The sequence below is a fragment of the Felis catus genome, chromosome A3, assembly GCF_018350175.1.
Source record: "Felis catus isolate Fca126 chromosome A3, F.catus_Fca126_mat1.0, whole genome shotgun sequence".
In the NCBI taxonomy this organism is placed as follows: Eukaryota; Metazoa; Chordata; class Mammalia; order Carnivora; family Felidae; genus Felis; species Felis catus.
This window is the reverse complement of record NC_058370.1, coordinates 118,880,996-118,905,016: the sequence shown is the minus strand read 5'-3', so window position 1 is coordinate 118,905,016 and position 24,021 is coordinate 118,880,996. Positions and strand designations below refer to the sequence as shown.

The window sequence follows — 24,021 nt, the reverse complement described above, 5'->3', positions numbered from 1 at the left end:
ATGTCATGTATATATTCAAGTTGGTCAAAATTGTTGGGGGTGGAGGGACTCTTCTTTTTGGGAAATAGAGGCTAGCTTTGAGGCTCCAGTGACACACTAAGTGGTTTTTCCAAAGCACTGAGCCACAACCCAAGTTGAGGAAGAGGCAGGTGTGTGTACTGGATCCAATGGGGTGATGAAGGTTGACACACGGCCTCCAGTGTGTGTCTAGCTCCTCAAAATTTCCCAAGCGTGGCTGCACTGGGGCCTCACAGCCTCCCGCTTAATAGGGTCTGTGGTTGTCCTGAATGTCCACCCAAGGACCTCAGGTGTCTCCCTGCGTCAGTGACTCGGATGTGGGAAGGGATGTGACGAGACTGCTTTTCCCGTCCCCCACAGGCGGCACTAGTCGGAGGCACCACCATGGTCATCGGCCACGTCCTGCCTGACAAGGAGACCTCCCTCGTGGAAGCCTACGAGAAGTGTCGGGGTCTGGCCGACCCCAAGGTCTGCTGTGACTACGCCCTGCATGTGGGGATCACTTGGTGGGCACCCAAGGTAACAGTGCTGGGTAGAATCCCGAAAGAATAAGTGCTTTTTTTAGGGAGAGGGGCCATTTGGGTGGAGTCAGCTGGGGTGGGGTGCCCTCCCACAGGTAGGGGACGCCCCCCACCATCCTAACTCCCCAGATGCCAAAAGAAAAGAACACATGATTCCACAAGGGGGTGACAAGTCTTGTTCTGCTTAATTTCAAGAGCCAGTGTCCCGGCAGACCCAGAGGGCCTGAGACCAGAGGCCTGGGGAAGGCCGGCTGACTCCTTGCTCAGACCACAAAGCTCTCAACGTGTCTTGATACTCTTCATCGGGTGCCACTTCTGCTGAGTAGCGGGCTTAGCAAGAGTCAGGCTCCAGGGGACGTATTGTTTTCATGCCAGAAGTGACGGCATGGACCTGAGGTCTCCGAACAGAACCAAGAGAGTCCTGTCCTGGCTCAGTGCCACCTGGATAAATGGGACTGGGCCACTTTTTTCCTCCTGGGGCCCAGCTCCTGCTCTGAGAGCCCCGAGGCTGCTTCTGGCCTGTGGCTGAGGCTGGCTCCCACTGAGCCCTTTCTCACTTCAGCCCCTGTGCCCCTCGCTTCTGGCTTTCCCGTCCCCCCGCTGCCCCAGGCCCCAGGGGCAGAGTCTCGTCCCCTCCACCCAGGTTCCCACTTCCTAAAAACAGACATTTAGATTTTGCTTCATTTCTGGAGTTTTACCACTTATTACCCCAGAGAAGCAGCCTGGATGCCCGTTCTGCCACCAATTCTGTACTGGTACAGGTGCCAGGACCTGCGTGGGCATCCTAAGCAAGCACTGGGGCGCCTGGCTGGCTCAGTCAGTCGCGTATGCGGCTCTTAATCTCAGGGTGGTGAGTTCTAGCCCCACATTGGGCATGGAGTTTACTTCAAACAAACAAAAAAAACAAACAACAAAACAAGCATTGACGTTTTACAAAGTTCTTCAGCTAGGGAGCCTGGTCTAAAGGGCCTGCGTCCCTTCTGAGATGGTAATTAAAAGCCTTGTGTCCTTCTGCCCTTGGGTTTTAGCTTTGAGCGTGGGGCTCCCCCACTCTCCTCCGTTATGTCAGACATGGTCCTTATGAAAGGCCTTGGAGCCCTCCAACCTTCACACCATGAAGACCTCCCTGCTGGCATTGGGCAAAAGTGCAGACCCACCCTGAATGGCAGCCGGCCCTTATCGGAGGAGGGGGTTTTGTTTATTCTGGACACCCTCCTGGGGGGACAACCTTACCCCGAACCTCTGTATTCCCTCCCCCCAGAGCTGGCCTGGAATAGAGCATCCATTCAGATTCTCAGCAACACTGAGGCCAGGCCAGCCCTCCCTAAGTCCCCAGAGGTTGTGGGGACTTCCATGCATCTAGAATTTTAAATTCTTTTTTGTTATTATCAAATAATTCTTTTCCTAACTATCGATTTTAAAAAGAGAAAAGAAGCCCATCATTCTGGTTATCCCAACACAACCACTCTTGTTACTTTGGCTTATTTCCCTCCAGTCTTTTTTTTTTTTTTTTTCCATGTGTGCTTTTTACATAGTAACTCCTTCACTTAAGTGTGAGCATTTTCTGTGTGGCTGCATGGTCTTCATGACCATCGGTGCGGTGGCTGCTTCATGTCCTATCAAGGAGATAAACCTCAATTTGTTTTCCTGCTGTCAGACCAACGTTGCTTCCATTTTTCCCCAATGTAAACAACGTTAGGATGAATCTCCATATTCATATAGCCAGGCGGGCCAGCCAGGCGCCCTGGGTCTCAGGAGTTTCAGCATTATTGTGCCTTCTTTGAAAAATTTTTTTTTAATGTTTATTTATTTTTGAGACAGGGAGAGACAGAGCATGAACGGGGGAGGGTCAGAGAGACAGGGAGACACAGAATCCGAAACAGGCTCCAGGCTCTGAGCTGTCAGCACAGAGCCCGACGCGGGGCTCGAACTCACGGACCGTGAGATCATGACCTGAGCCGAAGTCGGACGCTCAACCGACTGAGCCACCCAGGCGCCCCTATTGTGCCTTCTTTGTAACACCACTTCCATTATGGGGGTGGGGAGCACAGGCCTTGGGGGTAAATGCTGTTAATGCATTCACCAATAAGGCTGACTTGGAGTTAGAAACACAAGACAAACCTATACGACAGCAGAAACATGCCTAGATGGTCACAATATGGTTCCTACGTTTGTGTCATGCTTGACAATTTTCTTTTTTTTTTTATTTAAAAAAAATTGTCTTAATGTTTGTTTATTTTTGAGAGAGAGAAAGACAGAGAACGAGCAGGGAAGGGGCAGAGAGGGAGACACAGAATCCGAAGCAGGCGCCAGGCTCCGAGCTGTCAGCACAGAGCCCGACGCGGGGCCCGAACTCACACACCGCGAGATCATGCCCCGAGCCGAAGTCGGACTCTTAACCGACTGAGCCACCCAGGAGCCCCATGCTTGGCAATTTTCAAAGTCCTTCTGCATCCATTTGCTCACCTGACCTCACAGAGGCCCGGGGGGTGGGAAGAAAATGAGGTACTGCAAGGTTGCAGGTGGCCGTATGGTCATTCCTCCCACTGGCCCCCATCTCCCCCATCCTGGGCCCGTCAGCCTCTTGAACATCTGTACTCACGTGGCATCGCCTTTGCATTTTGCTCTCCAGGTGAAAGCAGAAATGGAGACACTGGTAAGGGAGAAGGGTGTCAACTCCTTCCAGATGTTCATGACCTACAAAGACTTGTATATGCTTCGGGACAGTGAGCTCTATCAAGTGTTGCACGCTTGCAAGGACATTGGAGCGATCCCCCGAGTCCATGCTGAGAATGGGGAGCTCGTGGCTGAGGCAAGGCCGTAGAGAATATTGGGGAAGGGGGGGCTGGGGCACCAATAGAGACAGTTCTCAGGGGGATCCCCGACCACCCATCGCCCATCCCACAATTTCGTCCAGACAAAATGAGTTATAAAAGGCAGTGTGAGATGTTAACACCCCAGATGACAAATCTTTGTCAGAAAATCCACTTGTCTACCGTCTGTCTGTAAAAAAAAAAAAAAAAAAAAAAATCTCTTCATAGTCCAAAAGGGTTTCTAAGTCTTAGATGATAATGTCTTAGTTCTGGTGATATGGTATTTAAATTCCATGATAGCAAAAGAACTTGGAGCACCCCTAAGAAATATTTTTAATGAGATTTGACATCAGAATAAATGACAGTCAGCTCTCCTCTTTCCTCCGCTTTCCTATCACCTCTCCCCCGCCACCCCCGAGGAACTGAGATATTATAGCAATCTGCTCACTGGTAGATGAGTCCCTTTGTACCTCCTGGATCTTAAATAGGATGCTTGGTAAGGGTTATTCTAGGTGCTGCTGGGAACTAGAGATTTGACTAGATTTCCGGTGGGGAAATTCTGATTTTTCAGACCGGTGGTCTTTGATGTCCCAAGCCTATTGGCCAGTTACAGAACTGGAATTTTAAGAGGAAGAAAATACGTTCAGTCCTTAGGAAGCGAGGTGCAGGAGAGCCTGGCTGCCAGGGAACCCCACGCTTACTCTGCCCTCTTTGGAAGGCGGATACTGCAGAAGGGAGCAAAGCGGCAGGCCTATTGGAATGCACGGTGTCCGGCATGGTTTCGTGTCCCTGGGGTTCGTTATTTTCTCGTGTCTGTATGGTTCTCTCAATTTTCTTTCTTTTGCTGTCATTCAGGGTGCTAAGGAGGCGCTAGATTTGGGAATCACGGGCCCAGAAGGAATCGAGATCAGCCGCCCAGAGGAGGTGAGGAAAACTGACTATGCCTCTTCTCAGCTTCTTTCCTGTGGATTCACAGAACCTTTAGGATAGAAGAGGCATCAGTAAATATAAGTTGCATATTATCGCTTTCTCCATGGGTGAAATTCGCATCTGGGAGCTTTTCAGGGAACAGCCATCGCCCTGCGGAGGCTGCCTTGGCCTTGAGCTTCCCTGGGAAAGACTGTTTGGAGGAAACCAGACCCACCTAATTTGATTCTGATTTCAGGGATCTGAGGGAGACCATGTGAGCACATCGGGGGCTGCGTTCCCCAAAAATTGAATGGGGAAAGAAAAGACAGAGTGAAAGCGCTTTCGGGTGTAAGAAGAGATTCCAGATTATAAGCCAGTGATTTAGTGTTGTAGGAATGAGAGCATCCGAGGAAAACTTTGGACCCTTCCCACCAGAAACCAGAAGCACATACGTGTCTATACTCTTGCCCCCTTGTTACCTACCGTATTAACCACCGCGGTGATCATGAAAAGCCCTGCTCTCCTCTGCCCTCTGGTTTAATCCTGGCACAGTTTGGCAAGGTGCCCACACAAATCCCCAGCGGTCCCCCCGCTAAAGATGTCTGTTCTGGAGGGGACCTCACTGGACAAATCGTGCCTTCTCGTCCTGCGACCCCATTCCGACACCTGCCGTTTGTGAAGAGAAAGCTATTTCCCATTTCTTCGAAGCGTCCAATGCAGAGTGGTGGCTGGATGTCCATGAGGGACCGATGGGAGGCCCTGAGGGACGAGGAGCCAGAGACCAGATGTCATGGCACTGCCATCAGACATGCAAGGCCCTGCGCGGACCTGTAAGGACAGGAGTGGGCGGGTGGGCACAGGCTGGGCTTTGTTCAGTTGTATGAGGGAAAATGCCAAGCTCTGACTGTAGGGTATTAATAGCGAGAGTCACCACTGTTATCATCTGGTTAAGGGCTCTACACCAGGAGACATTTTGCCCTCCAGCAGACGTCTGACAATGTCCAGAGGTATTTTCGGTTGTCCCACCTGGGGGGGGGGGGGCAGGGGGAGGGTGTGGTACTGCTGGCATCCAGTGGAGAGAGGTTAGGGATGCTGCTTGACGATCGATCCTACAGTGCCCAGATAGCCCCCCGCCACAAGGAGTTACCCGACTCAAAATATCCATGGTGCCGAAGTTCAGAAACTCGGATCTAGCTTAATTTCCAGCTTGATGTTAGTGAGTATCATTCCTTGCTACTGCGCTTGAGGTGGCTGTGGAAAGAATACCCCAGAAAACACGGAGGGGTTTCTAGGTTTCTGTTTCCTTTTGTTTTGTTGCCTTTTTCTTTTTTTGAGAGAGAGAGAGAGAGAGAGAGAGAGAGAGCATGAGCTAAGGAGAGGCAGAGAGAGAGGGAGGGAGAGGATCTCGAGCAGGCTGCACACTGCCAGCGCAGAGCCTAATGCAGGGCTAGAGCTCATGAACCATGAGATCATGACCTGAGCTGAAATCAAGAGTCAGACACTTAACTGACTGAGCCACCCAGGTGCCCCAGATAGGGAAGAATTTTTAAAAATTTGTTTTAATGTTTCGGTTTGACAGAGAGAGTGTGTGTGTGTGTCAGAGCGCCTGTGAGTGGGGGAGGGGCAGAAAGAAGAAGGGGCGGGGGGGGGGGGAGGGGGGGTTGGGTAGCGGCAGAGGATCCAAAGCAGGATCCAAAGCGGGCTCCGGGCTGACAGCAGAGAGCCTGAGGTGGGGCTCAAACTCGAGAACCGTGAGATCGTGACCTGAGCCAGAGTCATATGCTTAACTGATTGAGTCACCTAGGTGCTCCCCCAAATTTTTTAAAGTTTATTTCTTTATTTTTAAGAGAGAGAGGGGGGAGCAGAGAATCCCAAGCAGACAGCACAGAGCAGGGCTCAATCCCACGAACCATGAGATCATGACCTAAGCTGAAGCCAAGGGTTAGATGCTTTAACTGACTGAGCCACCCAGGTGCCCCTCGTTGCCTTTCATTTAAGGCCTGAGTAGCAGCCAGCGAGGATATGCCTGGTGTAGTAAATCCTCGGATTCTCTCAGGGTGAGAAGAGGTGGTTGGAGCTTGGTGCCCCTGCCCAGGGCTTACCCCCCGAGCCAGCCCCTATGGGTGCATTTGGCCCCTCCGGCCCAATGTTGGATATTCCAGCACTTTCTACAAAGTGGGCTCTTGAGCAGAGGTGGGCTTGCTTGGGAGAGAGGCTGAAGCTTGTTTTCTTCCTGTCCTTTGTTTCTTACAGCTGGAGGCTGAAGCCACTCACCGAGTTATCACCATTGCAAACAGGGTAAGTAGACCCCGGCTCGCCCTAAACCCATTCTTGACTCTGGGATCAGAAACCAGCATCTTCAGTCTACACAGTGGAGTCCCGTTCTGCCCTGGGTGCCACCACCATGCCTGGCTCACAGGACCCCAAAACCGTTTCCTGGGTGTTGTTATTCCCACAGACCTGGCAGAAGTCCTCCTAGCTGCCAGCTCTCTGTCCTCCCCCCCACCGCCGTGAGCTTGCTGAGTCTGGCTTCATTGCTCAAGTGGAAATGGCTCCCATGGGAGGCAGGGTGAGTTGGGTGTCCACAGAGCCTCACTGCAAATGAACTCTGTTTCCTGTAGAGGAATTCGGTAGATGGCTTGCTTAGAGAACCGTGATCGAACCCTCTGCCTCTAGACCACTTAGAAGTTTCCTTGATATCGCTTAGGGTGAGGGGGTGCTGACACGGTGTGGGAAACAAACAAGACGTGAGACCTTCACCAAACACGAAGCTCTCAGCGTATGCGCATCACTCAACCACTCTGATATACTATTTTGTTATCTAACGTTGGAATATCACTTCTCACAGGAGGATTGTGAGGGTCAAAGGGGGGCAGAGAAAGAAAGGCACTTTATAAACAGTAGATATATACCAAGAAATATACCAAGGTTGTTTCTCCTAAACCGTCATTAAAAATGAGTTCGATTTGCTCAGATAATCTGTGCTGTCACCTCGAGAATACCAGTTTTCTAAAGTGTGGTGCCTGGACCAGCAGCACCCGTGTTTGTTAGAAGTAGAAACTTAGAATTGCAGATTCTCGGGCCCATACCCATTGAATCAGAAACTGGGGACGATGCCCAGCCGTCTGTTTTAAGAAGCCCACCCATGGTTTTAGCGGGCACTAACGCTCGAGAACCTCTTCTCTGAAAAGACATGGGCGATCCCGAAGGATGTAAGTAAGCATGAGGGCGTGGTGTTAGGAACGCCGGGGACGAGGCCGAGGTTGGAGGTCCAGCGGATCTCAGAATTAGTAAAGTTGCACCAAGCACATCAAATGTCAGGCCAGTTCCTAAGCTCTCTGTCCTCTCATTTTGATGAGCAGAGAAGGCATCAGAGTAACATTTGGGAAAAGTTTCCCATGAGCAGTTTACAAGTCTGGGTGCCGGTCGAGGACATTGATTTACTGGCACACCAGTGGCTATGATACCAATGATTTCCTGACGGAGACCGACCCCAGGATAAGGAAAGATGTCAACAACAAAAAGCCAGCTTCCTGTTTTTTAGCTCAAACATATGCCCCGGCACGTGAAGCCGGGGACCATTGTCGCACCGCTCAGCAGAGGAAAAGCTCATCGATATTACAACCCAGGTGTCCATTTGCAAGACCAGTCCTGCCTGACATAGACTCTGAACCCCAGACCTCTTACATTTTATTTCTTCTCAGGGTACATTCTGTCTACTGATAAGGCAGCCCTTGTCATTTTAGATACGAAGTATGATCCACGACTGTCTCTAGGTCGTCACGTTCATGAGCAGGAAATTTAAAAAGTCCCTGGTGTTAAGTTATAAATCATCTTGACTCCGGCTGGTGGAATATTTGAGGCTCGGCCCTGACATTCCCCTTGGGCCCTGGTGCTTGCCTCCTCCGTGCTTCCCCTAGTCTGTGCTCTGGCCGCCAGCCTGCCTTCCCGGTAGGAGACCCTCTCTCCCTGCGAGTGGGGCTAAGACGTGCGGAGGGAGGTGCCGGGGCCCGGACTGGTTTGGCTGGGGCTGTGCTAGTGCTTGTTAGGTTCATGGGGCTGACGCGCTCTCCTCTCTGCCGGTTTCCTTGTTTAGACTCACTGTCCAATATACCTGGTCAACGTGTCCAGCATCTCGGCCGGTGACGTTATCGCAGCTGCTAAGATGCAAGGCGAGTCCTTGGGCTGGAGTGGACCGTGCGCACGTGTGGTGGGGTTGCAGCCCTGCGGGGTCCCCCAGAGTACTCCCTTTTCTCTCCCGTCGCCCGCAGAAGCACTGCGCTAGCCTGGGTTCGGCGCGCTAGAAGCAGTGTTTTCCTCTGTGCATTTGCATGCATAACAGCTCTGCAGAAGTGTCTGTCACCTCTCCCGGGTCTGGTAAAGTTGTCCACGTTTTCAGTCAGCTCCTTAATTGGTATCTTTTTGGCCTCTTGGGTTTTACTGGTCGTTGCCTTGGCCACTAACATAAAATCCTGAACCGGTTCCAGTGGACATTTCAAGGGGATGCCTGGGAAGTCCCCAGAGGAGTAACAGTGTATGGACCCAGCTTCCCTTCCAGCCACCCCACACCCTGTGTGCGAGCCCCGATACCTGTGTGTCGGCTGCTGCTGAGCACTGGGCGGCACCTGAAGGTTTTTATACTTGCTTATAGTCTTGGCCCGGCTCAGGGTGCCAGTGGGGTCCTGGAAACGGGAGAAACAAAGTCATGGTCACAGACCTGGGGAGATAAATCAGAGCAAGGGCTTTCAGCCTTCTGGTAGAACTGCCCGCGAGATCCTGCCTCCCGCCTCTCCCCCAGTGGGAGCCCTTGGGTGTCTCACCCGCACCGCTGGCCCTCCTTCCTCCCATCAGTGCCCTGAAGCACCCGTGGTCCCCCCAAACGGCGGTGCTGCCCCTCTTCGGCACCCTTGCCCTTCTGTTCTCCTTCCCTGGAGCCAGCATGGCAATATGGAGCCCTCCGGCCTTGAACCCAGCTGTGCCCTCAAACCCCCGTGTAAGCTCGGGCAAGTCCCTTCCTGTCTCTGACTTCAGCTCCTCCGCCTATGAAATGAGAAGCTCAGACCAGTGATCTCTCAGGCCACTGGCTTCCTAATCACGGTTTGACGTTTCTTCTTCTAGGGAAGGTTGTGCTGGCCGAGACCACCACCGCCCATGCCACTCTGACAGGCTTACACTACTACCACCAGGACTGGTCCCACGCGGCCGCCTACGTCACGGTGCCTCCGCTGAGACTGGACACGAACACCTCCACCTACCTCATGAGCCTGCTGGCCAAGTAAGGCATTTCGGCAGAACCTCTGTGGGCCCCGTAGCACATCCTTAACTCATAATATATGCCGTCCTGGGAACGGACACGTCTTCGAGGTGATGTCGCAGAGGCCCCAAATCTGACCTAGGTCTGGTTCCATTGTGCCCGTAGGATGACTCTGCTTTTGTTACCTTCTCCAGAGCCCATCAGCTAATTGCCATCCCAATTACCTGTCGGCTTCTCCGACCACTTGATTTGGAGCGAGAGCTTCTGCAGTGTTAAGAGTCAAGAGCATATATGAGACGGTGAATGGTGGTTGTTCAGAATTTCCAAGGACATTGCTTTTACACTGAGGACCACTTCAGGGCTGTAGGATGTGGCTGCTGACTTATTCTAGAATATATGTGGGCCTTTCTGTCTCTTTTTTCCTTACCTCCCCCTCCTCGTTGTTTCGCATGTGGTTTCCCCTTTCTTTCCCCTTTTTCCTTTCCTTCTGCCCTCTCTTCCTCTTTCCCCCTCATTCTTCCCCTCCAGATCTCCTTTTCTCCAGCTCCTCTTGTTCTAACACGATTTTTTCCCATATGATCCAAATCTAAAGGAAAAGTTTTAACGAATAGTCTGAATTCAGTGGGACACAAAGATGAAAAGATTTTGTTTTGTCCCAAACTGCTTGCAGCTTCTTTCTTTCCTTTAGTGACATTTTGCATAGAATCCATTGTTTTCTCTCCCTCTTGGTTATTAAAGTCTAGTTTATTTTTTTTCTTAAAATGTGTATTTATTTTTTTTTTTTATTTTTTTTTTCAACGTTTATTTATTTTTGGGACAGAGAGAGACAGAGCATGAACGGGGGAGGGGCAGAGAGAGAGGGAGACACAGAATCGGAAACAGGCTCCAGGCTCTGAGCCATCAGCCCAGAGAGCCCGACGCGGGGCTCGAACTCACCAACCGCGAGATCGTGACCTGGCTGAAGTCGGACGCTTAACCGACTGCGCCACCCAGGCGCCCCTAAAATGTGTATTTATTTTTGAGAGAAAGAGAGAGCTGGGGAAGGGCAGATAGAGAGGGACAGAGGATCCAAGGCCGGCTCCACACTGACAGCAGAGAGCCCGATACGGGTTTGGAACTCACAAACCATAAGATCATGACCTGAGCTGAAGTCAGACACTTAACCGGCTAAGCCACCCAGGCGCCCCAAGTCTAGTCTAGTTTAAATGTCAGCCTCCTCCCTTCCCCGTGCCCAGTCCCTGAGTAGGGGGATTCTTCTCCATACCCAAGCACCAGTCTATACTCCTGCTTCTCAGACTCAACGTGACTGGCCTTTGGGGCCCTCCTTATGTAGGACACATGCCCTTGTGGGCTCTCTTGTGCAGCCCTCATACAATCCCCTGATATGGAAGATGGATTCCAGCCCAACCTCTTCCACCTACACCTTCCTTGCTTCTAGAACTAGTGGTGTCCCTGTGAACAAGGACCCTGGAAGGCAGCTCCAGCCTGACCACCTTCTACAGTGTCTGGGGCCCAGAGAAAGCTCACACAGCTTTGCCACTCTCAACGGTGGGAGGGCAGTCTGTCCCCATCCCACTGGCTGTCTTCTCCTAGAGGCTCAGGGCGGGTCCACCGGCCCCCTCCCAAGCAAGAAGCCCACAGCCATCACCTCTGTTTTCCGTGGGTGAACCTGTTGCAATGTCCCCTCCTTGACTATGGAGGAGACTGCTAGGAGAGAGGGTAGGGAAACCGCACTTGAACATGAAAAGAAGGAAGAGGAAAAGACTACAGGACTCTCCATCCTGTGATACCTCAGTCTCCCTCCCTGTCGTAGGCTTTTATATACCTGGGGGGAGGTGACAGCCCTCTTCTCTTCGAGGGTGATGGTGAGGATGATTGAGGAAAGTAGCCAGCCCCGACTGAAGATGGCTGTCTTGAGAAAAAGGGGCACTTATTTCATCCAGGTCCTTAATGTTCCCTCCTGGTCGCCAACAAATTTGTCGCCAATTTGTCGCCAACAAATTCCCACTCAGCATGCTGCTGTGTTAACACCTGAAAGAGGAGTATAGGGTGCAGTCAGTAAGGTCTCGGGGCGCAGGTGGCCCCAGAGGGCCAGTATATGCGTGGCCCAGTGCAGCACCTGCTTTCTGTCCCACAATATTGCTGTGATCCTGAGCAGCAGCGCCCCTTACACATTTAGCTAAATTAGGGTGTACGATGGGGCGCCTGGGTGGCTCAGTCGGTTAAGCGGCCGACTTCAGCTCAGGTCACGATCTCTCGGTCCGTGAGTTCAAGCCCCACGTCGGGCTCTGTGCTGACAGCTCAGAGCCTGGAGCCTGTTTCAGATTCTGTGTCTCCCTCTCTCTGACCCTCCCCTGGTCATGCTCTGTCTCTCCCTGTCTCAAAAATAAATAAAACGTTAAAAAAAATTTTTTTTTTTTAAATTAGGGAGTACGAGAGAGGAGAAATGCCAGATCAGTTCTGACTTAAAAATGCTTTTCACGGGGCGCCTGGGTGGCTCAGTCGGTTGGGCGGCCGACTACAGCTCAGGTCATGATCTTGCAGTCAGTGAGTTCGAGCCCCACATCAGGCTCTGTGCTGACAGCTCAGAGACAGCTTCCGATTCTGTGTCTCCCTCTCTCTCTGCCCCTTCCTTGCTTGCTCTCTGTCTCTCTCTCTCTCAAAAATAATAAACATTTAAAAAAAAAATTAAAAAAAAAATGCTTTTCACTGCAGAGGGCACCTGGGTAGCTCAGCTGGTTAAGCGTCTGACTCTTGATTTCAGCTCATGTCATGATCTCATAGTATCTGAGTTCGACCCCCCCCACCCCCAGGCTCTGCGCTGACCTGTGGGAGCCTGCTTAGGATCCTCTCTCTGCCCCTCCCTGGCTTGTTCTCTAAGATAAATAAGTGAACTTTAAATATATATATTAGAAATAAATAAGGAAATAATTTTTAAAAATGCTTTTCACAGGGAAATGCCAGCCAGCCTCTTTTCCATCTTTATCAACACAAACAAAACAGACAAGAACCAGGAGCCCACTGTAGTAATTTGGGCTCAGTGCCAAGGTCAAAAAAATCTTTTGAAGTACCTCTGCTTGCCACAGGCATATTTGCTGGAAGAACAAATAGGTGGCAACTGCCCCAACCTACCCAGATGACAGCGGCCCCAACACATTCAAATAGGCAGGGGAAAATAGTGCTGTTAATGGAATCATTTAAGGTTTTATATCTAGCCTATTTTTTTTTTATTTAAAAAAAATTTTTTTTCAACGTTTATTTATTTTTGGGACAGAGAGAGACAGAGCATGAACGGGGGAGGGGCAGAGAGAGAGGGAGACACAGAATCGGAAACAGGCTCCAGGCTCTGAGCCATCAGCCCAGAGCCTGACACGGGGCTCGAACTCACGGACCGCGAGATCGTGACCTGGCTGAAGTCGGGCACTTAACCGACTGCGCCACCCAGGCGCCCCTGTATCTAGCCTATTTTTAAGGTAACTTAAATACATTTATTCACTTCAGTAGAATTGCAGTTTCATGCTAACTGTCCTGAGAAGAGTTTGAATCCCTTTTGAAGATCGGTGCATATTGTACAAGTGTGTAATTTTATGGAATTTGGAGCAGCGTTTGAACATTTTTGTTGTGTATAGGAATTTGTGGTACTGTCGTTTCGTTTTTAGGACACCTTGTTGGTGATAATTGATATCCTACAAAATGCTTGACAGAAAACCCAGGCACCAATTACCATATTCTTATAAGAAAACGTGCGCTTTGTTACGACCCACGTTAGCATGTGACTTCTTCCGTATCGGGGGGGAAGCACCATCTATGGGTGTAAGGATTTATCCTTTATTATTTTTTATTTTTTTAAATTCTTTTCAACGTTTATTTATTTTTGGGACAGAGAGAGACAGAGCATGAACGGGGGAGGGGCAGAGAGAGAGGGAGACACAGAATCGGAAACAGGCTCCAAGCCATCAGCCCAGAGCCCGACTCGGGGCTCGAACTCACGGACCGCGAGATCGTGACCTGGCTGAAGTCGGACGCTTAACCGACTGCGCCACCCAGGCGCCCCTATCCTTTATTTAAAATCTAATGTCACTAACTAAAATTTCAATTAAAAATTAATTAATTAATTAAAATTTTGGTGTTGACATAAATAAACAAACAAACAAATAAATAAATAATAAATCCAATTTCTTGGGGCGCCGGGCTGGCTCCGTCGGGAGAGCACGCAACTCTTGACCTTGGGGGTATGAGTTCCAGCCCCGTGTTGAGGGTCGAGATGACTTAAAAATAAAATCTCTAAAATCAAATCTAATTTCTTCCTCCTTTTTTTTTTTCTTCTTTTACTGACACGTGGTTGACACACGATGTGACGTGCTACACGCGAGTACAGCAGCGACTTGGCACTCTCTGTGTTATGCTGTGCTCACAAGTGTGGCTACCTTCTGTCACTGTGCGACGCTGTCACAATACCATGGACTGTATGCCCCACGTTGTGCCTTTCGTGGCTGTGACTTACTCGTTCCATAACTGAAAGCCTGTACCTCCCCCTTTCCTTCACCCATTTTGCCCAGTCTCCCAGCCACCCCCCGCCTCTGGCAACCACCAGGTTGTTCTCTGTGTAAAATTTCATTTCTGAAAGGGGCCAGAAGTTCTCTTCATTTGAATATGTAAAATTTTCAAGGACTTGAGGGGCGCCTGGGTGGCTTAGTCGGTTGAGTGTCTGACTTCAGCTCAGGTTATGATTTCCCGGTTCGTGAGTTTGAGCCCCACGTTGCTCTCTGCGCAGACAGCTCAGAGCCTGGAGCCTGCTTCGGATTCTGTGTCTCCCTCTCTCTTGCCCCTCCCCCATTTGCGCCCTGTCTCTCTCTCTCAAAATAAATAAACATTAAAAAAAATTTCTTCAACTACTTAAAGATAGTCATGTTCTAAACGTTAAAGGGTATGGATGTGGGTGTCGAATTTCCTAGATTCAGGGCAGCACTAGGAGACCTCAGAAGCCCTTCTGGAAAGTGACCACACTCCCCGAGGGGCACCTACTTGTGTAGGAGCCGTTTTTGAAAGGTGGTTGCTCAGTAGGACTTGGTTCAAGAATGGGAGTTGAGGTCCCTGACCCTGAGCCAATGATTCTGACGGGCACCTCTTCTGATCTGAGCCCTGCCTGGGGGTCTGGAGGACCCCTGAGGAGAAGGTGAAACTCTGATGGGTTCTGCAGGCCCGGGGAATGTGGGCAGCACTGGGGCGCCCTAGAACAAACCCTCTGCTCTATGGAGAGTGTCCCCTGCAATCTCTGAGAAGGCCCAGAGCAGCGTGTTTGGCTAAGGGAGACACCAGCCCATGCCACAGGAAGGGCTAAGTCATCTCACTGTGGATTTGGCCAAGGAAGTCAGTCATTTGGCAACAGTTGTGACTGATGAACCCTGCCAGGCCCCCAGTGGAGACAGCCCAATATGCAGCCTGACCCTGAATTGTCTGAGAGCCTTAAGAATATGCCTCGTCACTGGGGCGCCTGGGTGCCTCAGTAGGTTGGGTATCTGGTTCTTGGTTTTGGCTCAGATCATGATCTCATGGTTCCTGAGTTTGAGCCCTGCGTCAGGCTCTGTGCTAACAGTGTGGAGCCTGCTTGGGATTCTCTGTCTCTGTCTCTCTCTCTCTCTTTCAAAATAAAAAACTTAAAAAAAATTTTAAAAAAGGAGATGTCTCATCACCAAGTCTGACGTGGGCAGCTTAGATGGCCCACAGGCATTCACAGGCTTTGGTGCCTCCTACAAAGAAATTAGATTCTCAGGGCCCCCGCTGTGTGGTCCCAGCAGTTGTCCCCCTCTCCCACACGACCCCCATGCTCCAGCCAGGACCCTCCCTGCCCTCCAATGGTGTTTCCTCATGAGGTTGCCCTGGCCTGGGCGATGTGGGCATCCTTCCCCCTCTGCCCCTCACCACCTCTGAGCCCTCGGCCTACAGAGATCTCTGCACATGGGCCAGCTATCTGCCGCCCTCATTTGGTAGAGGGTCTGCTGCCTCGTGTACTGTCGCACCGTCCTACTAAGTCTCTGCCCTGAATCCTAGAGAGGCCAGAACCCCCGGAGAGCCCCACCATGCCTTAGCCGCCCACAGCCTTGCACAGAGGTCGGCCTCAGTAACCTTACGAGGACAATGGTCATAGAGGGCGGGGGTGATGAACCGGTCGGCTTGCGTAGCATCGCTGGTCTATTAAGGCAAACATCTCTTCTGTCTTGTCCCTCCTTTCCTCTTCTGTGCCGTCAGAGTCCCCACATCCAAGAAAGGCTATGGCCGCGAGTTATTTAGCAATGCTTAACATTGAACTTGTAAATGTTTTACCAAGCACATGCTTGTCACCAGCAGGGACCGGTAGGGGTTGAGGGAGAAGACGACAAGAGCTTGGCATCTGAGCCTCTGACAGTAAAACCACCTCACGTTAGCAAAACTAGGAGTTGAATTTTTCTCTGCCTGCTGCCTTAACTCTTAAAAGTTGATGGGGCGCCTGGGTGGCGCAGTCGGTTAAGCGTCCGACTTCAGCCGGGTCACGATCTCGCGGTCCGTGGGTTCGAGCCCCGCGTCGGGCTCTGGGCTGATGGCTCAGAGCCTGGAGCCTGTTTCCGATTCTGTGTCTCCCTCTCTCTCTGCCCCTCCCTCGTTCATGCTCTGTCTCTCTCTGTCCCAAAAAAATAAATAAATAAAAAACGTTGGGGAAAAAAAAAATTAAAAAAAAAAAAAAAGTTGATGCCCCAAAGGCTCCCATCAGTGTCGCCTGTGACACTGACAGCCAGTGTCAACCCTCAGCCCACAAACCCATTCTACAGATGAGTAAACTGAGGTTCACACAAATGAAGTAACTTGTTAGAGGTCAGCTTTGCCTGGATCCGAAGGGAAGGCTTTTCCCCTGCACCTGTCCCCGCCCTCCGGGACCCTGGCCTCCCTCCCTCACTGGCCCATCTTTCTCTTTATCCAGTGATACTCTGAACATTGTGGCATCAGATCACCGGCCTTTCACCACGAAGCAGAAAGCTATGGGCAAGGAGGACTTCACCAAGATCCCGCATGGAGTGAGTGGTGTCCAGGACCGCATGAGCGTCATCTGGGAGAGAGGAGTGGTACGTTCTGGGGACCCCCCTCTGCTCAAGTCCTCGCAGGGGTTTTCACCCTTAGGAGAGCTATAGCCATGGCTCCTTGTTTCACTCAAAAACAAAACCAGAAAGTTTGTATTTTCACCCAACCAGAAAGGTAGTACAGCCTCGTATAGAAATTTGGAAAACGCAGAAAAGTGTGAGGAAAAAAGATCCCCCTAATTCCGTACCGAGAAGTGAAAGTATTAATATTTTGGTCTCTTTCTTTCTAGTTCTGTGTATGTTCTGGATGTTATTGTAATAACGGGGGTTCATCTTTTTTTTCACATAACAGCGTATCTTGAGTGTCTTTCTGTATCAGTAAACATTCTTTAAAAGCATCTCTCTCTCTTTTTTTTTTTTTTTTTTTAATTTTTTTTCAACGTTTTTATTTATTTTTGGGACAGAGAGAGACAGACCATGAATGGGGGAGGGCAGAGAGAGAGGGAGACACAGGATCGGAAACAGGCTCCAGGCTCCGAGCGATCAGCCCAGAGCCTGACGCGGGGCTCGAACTCACGGACCGCGAGATCGTGACCTGGCTGAAGTCGGACGCTTAACCGACTGCGCCACCCAGGCGCCCCTCTCTCTCTTTTTTTTAATGTTTATTTATTTTTGAGAGAGAGCATGAGCAGGGGAGGGGCAGAGAGAGAAGGAGAGAGAGGATCCGAAGCGGGGCTCTGCACTCACAGCACAGAGCCCACAGGGGGCTCAAACTCACGAACTTTGAGATCATGACCTGAACCAAAGTCGGACGTTCAACCCGCTGAGCCACCCAGGTGCCCCGATAGCATCTTTTTTTTTTTTAATTTTTTTTAACGTTTATTTATTTTTGAGACAGAGAGAGACAGAGCGTGAACAGGGGAAGGGCAGAGAGAGAGGGAGACACAGAATCTGAAACAGGCTCCAGGCTCTGAGCTGTCAGCACAGAGCCTGACGCAGGGCTCGAACTCACAGACCGTGAGATCATGACCTGAGCCAAAGTCGGCCGCTTAACTGACCGAGCCACCCAGGTGCCCCGATAGCATCTTTTTAGTAGCTAAATAGTATTTCCTCCGGTGGAAGTAGCACATTTCAGTTAATCCTTCCCTGAGTTTGGAGCTTTTAGCTGTTCCGGAGTTTTGCACTTACAAATAATGCTGCAGAGAGCTTCTTTGTTCAGGAGTATATACGTGTGAGCGTTTCTAATTATTTTCTTAGGACAGATTCCTAGAAGCAGATTTCTGGGCCAAAGGGAATGAACCTTTTTTAAGGCTCTTTACATATTTTGGCTAGTTGTTTTTTGAGAAAAACAGGGACTAGGACTTCATTTGAATACCACCTGTTCTCCCCACGAAGAGTAAGTATTTTTGGTCCTGACCTATCACAGATTAGCTGCAGCAAATCCGAGCCTAAGGAGATTTGAAGTCCTCAAGAGTAAGCCAGCCGCTCAGAGAGGCCCATGAATGGCTGTGGAATCCCCCTTGAAGGGAGTCCACGGTGCTCTCACTGGTGGGTGAGGCAGTAAGATGTTTTTCAAGAGCCCAGAAATCTGTGTCCCTTTGTGGACGAAGGAAGGCTCCTGACCCATCCCTAGTAGACACATGGGTAGAGCCGGTTGTACAAACAGGAGGTAGATTTCCACCAGGTGGGCGGCCTTTGGCGAAGAGCCCACTCACCACTGTTGCCGGAGGAAGGATTGAGGCGATGGCCGGGAACCCGGCCAGCAGATTGGCTCAGCTGAGACGGTGCTCACATCATCGTCCTTCTCGGCACCGTTGTCGTGACCAACTAAAAGACCGCAGGCCCGAGTCAAGGGTGGCCGTGGCTTTGAGGCACGCGCAGGGTTTGGGTGACGTGGCACTGTTGCGATGTTTCAGGTTGGAGGAAAGATGGACGAGAACCGTTTTGTGGCCGTTACCAGTTCCAACGCGGCGAAGATTCTCAACCTGTATCCCCGCAAGGGCCGCATCATCCCTGGGGCCGATGCCGACGTGGTGGTGTGGGATCCGGAAGCCACAAAGTAAAACCTGCTGCCAGTCACCGGGGCTAGAGGGACTTGGGGTTTTAAGGCGCTCGCGTTGCAAAACTCCACCAGCTTATCGTCTCTGCGCTGCATCTAGCGTCGCGAAGTGTGACCCTGTGGTGTGTTCGGTTCGACAAGTATTTGAGGGCCTGCCGTAGTCTGGGCACTAGGAATGCGGCAGTGAACAAGACAGGCTCAGACCGGCTGCAGGGTATCACCGTGCGCATAGCGCCTTACGGTGATGCGGAGCGGCTTCACGTCAGGGATCTCGTTTGGTTTTCACGAGGCCCCAGGAAGCACTCATACAGGTGTCCTGACGCTCCGGGCTCCTCCGCCAGCCCCCTGCTCCCCTCACTGAGGGTGTTGGGTACTCTGGAGTGCACAGAGCTTGACACCCACAGCATTAGCGCACGCGAGTTGAGCGAACGAATGAAGGGGGTTACCAGGCCACGGGCTACAGAGCCTGGTTTTTACTAAGAGATTTGGGCAGGGGAGATGGAAACCGCTCTTTCCGATTAAATTTCATTAATCGCTCAGCAGATTTTTGTGAAGTGCTAACTGGTGGCCAGGTACTTTTCTCGGTGTACAGGCTAGAAGTAAAGAAGATAAGCAAAAATTTAATGGAATTTTGAAAATAAAAAGTTGCACTGGAAAGAAGGTTCGCCTTCTTTGGTGCACCGCCACCCACCCCGAGGCCGGGATACCCACGCTGTCTTCTCCATTAGAGCATTCGAGAAGCCACGTTCTGCCTCCTGAAGCCTGGGGCTGGTCCCTGTTGCTGCAGAGGTGTGGGTGTTCATGATCACTGTGGGCAGAAAACTCGCTAGAGTTTGGCTCAGTTGATCCATTTCCTAGGGCTGCTCCGGCCCTACCACAGACTGGTGGCTTAGACGCACCAGAAACGTATGTTCCCCCAGTTCTGGAGGCTGGGAGTCCAAGGTCAAGGTGTCGGCGGGTTTGGTGTCATCTGAGGCCTCTCTCCGTGGGTTGTAAATGGCTGTCTTACGCCTCCGTCCTCACCTGGTCTCTCCTCTATGAGTGTGCATGTCTGGGGTCCGAATTTCCTCCTCTTATAAAGACACCAGTCAGATTGGATTAGTGGATCATCCACTCGTATGATCTCATTTTACTTTAATTAGCTCTCTAAAAGCCCTGTCTCTAAATGCAGGCACATTCAGAGGCTGGGGGTGAGGACTTAAGTGTATACATTTGGGGGGGGGGGTGATGGGATTCGGTCTGCAGCAGACAGCTTTTGGGGACTATTATTATTCCTTGTCACTGAGCATCACCCCCTCCCACTGACCATCGATTCTTCCTGCTGAGCTGTGACATCGTCACCTCTTCTCAGAGCTTTCTCTCCCACCCCTGCCTCTCCACCAGGACCATCTCAGCCAGCACCCAGGTGCAGGGAGGAGACTTCAACCTGTACGAGAACATGCGCTGCCACGGCGTACCGCTGGTCACCATCAGCCGGGGACGAGTCGTGTATGAGAACGGTGTCTTCATGTGCGCTGAGGGCACTGGCAAGTTCTATCCCCTGAGGTCCTTCCCAGACACTGTCTACAAGAAGCTGGTCCAGAGAGAAAAGGTAAGAGGAGGGAAGGGGAAGAAGGTGAATACGAAGAGGTTAAAGCCCCCCGTTGGGGAAATTCTGTAACGACTGTTTTAAACCTCAAAGATGTTCTCATTCCATTTTCCCACTGAACCTTATCACCTAGAATGGTCACTTTGGGGACAACCAAAATAGCAGAAAGGGCGTACCTATAACAGAGTAAAAATGTATTGGGAACAGTACCTTAAATCCCCCTAGAGCTAAGGAAATACTACAGGATGCTCGCAGATGTCCCCCACATCTAGTCTCTGGGAGGCTTCTCACCAACCCTCAGATGGGACTCCCGGCTCGGCCTGGGTTACCATATTTGCCCTGGAGTTGTTCTTTCCCTGAAGCCTCCCCCTCCCTTGTGACCGGAGTGAGGTTGGTAGGATTTTCTGGGTCTGGACGCCCCCCAACCCTGATGTGATCAGGCCGAGTCTAGACTACTTCATACCCCAGGGGTCCTACCCAGCCCTTGGATTCCACAAGCACACTGGATGTTCCCTAAATCTTTGGGCTTCACCTCATCCCCAGGGGTTCCTGTCCTCTAAGTAGACACATTCACCCAAAAGAAGACTGCCTGTTGCCTCGTTGCTTAGGGATTGACTGCCCAGACTTATCTTCGAGAGCTGCCCTGGAGAACCTGGCCTGAGTTCTTGCTGACAACTCCGGGTGCTGGGGACTCCAGCTGTGGCCTCTGCGGGGACAGGAAGGGGTCCCAGAGCCTCGGAAAAGAACAGATCTAACACATTGACAGCTGAAAGCACGTGGTTCTCATCGTGGTTTCTCCTCCCCTTCCTCGGGCATAAAGCAATATTATTGTGACTTCAGAAGGCTCCTGTCCAGAAAGGGTGGGTGTTCTTCTGTCACGCCTGAGGGCCCAGGAGCCCCAGCCTCACTGGTCCAGCCGCACTCCTGCCTAGGCTCATGGTTGTAATCATGGCGCACTTAAGAGACATTGATCCTTTTTTTTTTTTTTTTTTTTAATTTCCTTACCCAGCTTCTCTTGTTCTCTTGTTCTATTCCTTTTGCCATTCTAGTCCTCTGTACACAGCAGGTGCCTGCTATATGTTCTGAAGGTAGTAGCAGAGAAATTTTCTTGTAAACTGCTCAGTCTGGCCTTGTCGGTCAGCTACTTGTCTGTGCCAGAGGTGAGACCCAGGAAAACGGTCTGTGTGTTTTTTAGCTGGAGGCCCTAAGTAGCAGCTGGTGGGGAGGAGGCCTTTTCTGGCCCCTTCCAGGTGATCTCTCCACCCCCCACCCATATTGTGGTTGCTGTCCCAGACCAGCATCAACTTCTTCCCGCTCCCAGGCCCCATGCTCTCCACTCATCATCAGCTCTGGCCTGTAGCAGGGACCAGAGCTATAAAGCACCTTGACTGAAAACAGACTCAGCTGCCATTATTACTGAGCTCTAGAAATCTGCTCAGTAACATCTCCGGAATAGGCCTTTTAAGAGCTGCCTGTGGCTTGGCGCACTTTGCCACGAGACGGTCGCATGACCTCTCCTCTTCAGCCAAACTTTCTTAGCATCGCGATTCTCAAGTCCTTTATGCAAAAGCCAAGCTTCTTTGCCCAGTGCCTCGGACCTCCCCTCCCTGTTCCCATTCTTGTTCCTTCCTTGAACCGCCCAAAGGCTTTCGGGGGAGCAGCCGCTTCAGCCTGTGTCCTTCCAGCTGTTCTCTGTCCACTGCTCAGGTGGCCTATGAGGCCCCAGCCCTAGAAGGAAAGCTCTACCAGGACGGGGGGTGGGGTGGGAGGAGGAGCGGGGGGCAGGTAGGCTTTCCTTCACTCTCCAGGCCTCTAACCAAGACTTCGCTTCACCCTGAGTGTGGTCCTCAGTAGAGCCCCTCTGTACAAGTTCATTCACAAAAACTACAGTATTCTTTCCCAAACTGTGGTCCAGCTCTCCTGGGCTGAGAGGGGTGTGTGTGACGGAACAGAGGGAACACCAGAGTCAGATAGTGCTGCTTTCCATTCCCCATCTTTGACTATCACATAGCATTTTAAGTGATCAGGCAAACGGGGAGTTCTGGGCTCCCGAAGGCACAAGAGCGAAACGTGAGCATGTCTGTGACACCTGAGTTCCTCTCGATTCGCAGGCTCAGGGGCCTTTGAGGTACTGCCATTGCTCGGTTCCTTCCCAGTCTTGAAGTAATGGCACATAAAACTGATACTTGAAAAGCAGTCATCTAAAGCCTAAAAGTAAGCAGGCCATATTAACACCAGAAGATTAATTCCATCGCTTTCCACGCGTGACGGCCCAGAGTTCTCAGCATGACTAAACACCCTTCTCTCCCAAAGGCCAACAAAGGAAGAAATCCAAAGCCAGATCTGCTGAGAGGGAGCAGACTTGGGTTCCCTGAAAAAAAAAACAAAAAAAACCCCCATGATTTCAGTTATCACCGCGTTCAATCCAAAAGCAAATTCAGGGTCTCTCAGGGTCTCTCAGGAGGCGAATGGTGCCACCTATCTCCAGAAAGCTCCTCAGATGTGAACCTGCAGCACAAGGCCTCAGCCAGCCTCTGGAGGGAGCGCTGGCAAGCGCAGTGAGAGTGATTTGTTCATACCGCCCAATGTCTGACCGAGGGTGGCTGTCGTTTTAAAAAGGAAACTGGAAAACAAGTGTCGGTTGGGATGTGGAGAAAGGGGAACCCTTGTTCGTTGCCGGAAGGAATGTCAAATGGTGCAGCCGCTTTGGAAAACAGTTTGGCACGTCCCCAAAAGTTAGATATTAGAGTTCCCAGAGGAGCCAGCATTTCTCCTCTTGCGAAAATCCTCAAGGAAGTAAAAATAGGTGTCTACGCAAAACCTCGTACACGTCCATGACAGTGTCGCTCATAGAGGCCGAGAAGTGGAAACGCCTCCAATGTCCATCAACTGTTGAATGGATAAACATAATGAAGTATAGCCATTCAGTAAAATATTATTTGGCCCGAGAAGGAAATGGAGTCCTCATAGATGCTGCATTCAACACACGTGAACCTTAAGAGCATTATGCCAAGTGAAAGAATCTCGTCACAAAATACCACATAGCTTAAGATTCCATTTATGTGAAGTGTCCGTAATGTCCCTAGACAGAAGATCCATTAGTGGTTAGTTAAGGCCGGGGGGTGGGGAACAGGAGTGACTGCAGACGGGTGTGGGATTGCTTTTTGGGGGCGATGAAGATGTTTGGGAATTAGACAGCGGTGGCCCAAAGTTGGGAATGCGCTCAACACCACTGAATTGTGCACTTTCGAATGGCAAGTTTTATGGCATGTGAATTATATTTCAGTATGAAACAAAAAGAATGACGGTTCTATGGTCTTTCCAAAAAAAAAAAAGGCATTTGGTATTCAGGAAATTGGGTCAAAAGAGAGCGGAGAGAGTATTTCAAGCCCTTCTAAAAGGCAGCCTCATAAAAAAGTGAGATAGATCCCAATTCACAACACACCGCTCCCCTCGGGTCAGCCACCATGGAAGAGCCCCAGTTTCCAGGATTGGTATCAATTCAACCCAGAGTCTCTTTATCTAAAGCATTTATTACAACGACAACGTAAGGGTCCCAAGAAAAGCCAGTTCTGTTAAAGTAAAGGAGCACTTGCATGCAGAAAAAGAAAACTATCAAAAAGTCTCATTTTCCAAAAATTGTCAGTGATCAGTCCCTAGAGAGCGTGGGTCTCAGGGAAGAAATCCTCTCTGGGAGGGTGTGGTATACAGCCAGTAACGAAGGGGCTGGCAACGGCTGTCACCTGCCAAGGTCACAAACTCCGTTTTCACTCAGCTGGTGTTTCCACCTTTCACCACTGGGACCCC

The 24,021-nt window shown here is 50.8% G+C and overlaps 1 protein-coding gene and 1 long non-coding RNA gene across 7 annotated transcripts in view; one reads left to right on the top strand and one right to left on the bottom strand.

Moving 5' to 3' along the window:
* The window catches only part of DPYSL5 (dihydropyrimidinase like 5), a 103,209-nt gene that overhangs the window by 73,052 nt on the left and 6,136 nt on the right, over positions 1–24,021 (top strand). For all 5 annotated transcript variants that reach the window (XM_045054823.1, XM_011281274.4, XM_019827783.3 and 2 more), the window contains 9 exons: positions 379–537; positions 3,172–3,351; positions 4,208–4,276; positions 6,515–6,559; positions 8,358–8,433; positions 9,380–9,536; positions 16,471–16,612; positions 18,484–18,626; positions 20,010–20,217. In XM_045054823.1, coding sequence (XP_044910758.1) covers positions 379–537; positions 3,172–3,351; positions 4,208–4,276; positions 6,515–6,559; positions 8,358–8,433; positions 9,380–9,536; positions 16,471–16,612; positions 18,484–18,626; positions 20,010–20,217 — 1,179 coding nt within the window. The remainder of the gene's footprint in view (positions 1–378; positions 538–3,171; positions 3,352–4,207; positions 4,277–6,514; positions 6,560–8,357; positions 8,434–9,379; positions 9,537–16,470; positions 16,613–18,483; positions 18,627–20,009; positions 20,218–24,021) is intronic.
* LOC105260464 lies at positions 3,615–20,010 on the bottom strand. 2 transcript variants are annotated; one of them, XR_006595874.1, is made up of 5 exons: positions 19,338–20,010; positions 18,283–19,219; positions 11,341–11,546; positions 8,852–8,943; positions 3,615–4,331 (listed from the first exon to the last, which is right to left on the bottom strand). It is a non-coding gene; the product is annotated as an uncharacterized LOC105260464 (long non-coding RNA). The 2 variants fall into 2 exon arrangements; XR_002741271.2 differs by lacking the exon at positions 19,338–20,010 and adding an exon at positions 4,745–5,020 and having other exon boundaries at positions 3,616–4,331; positions 18,283–18,487.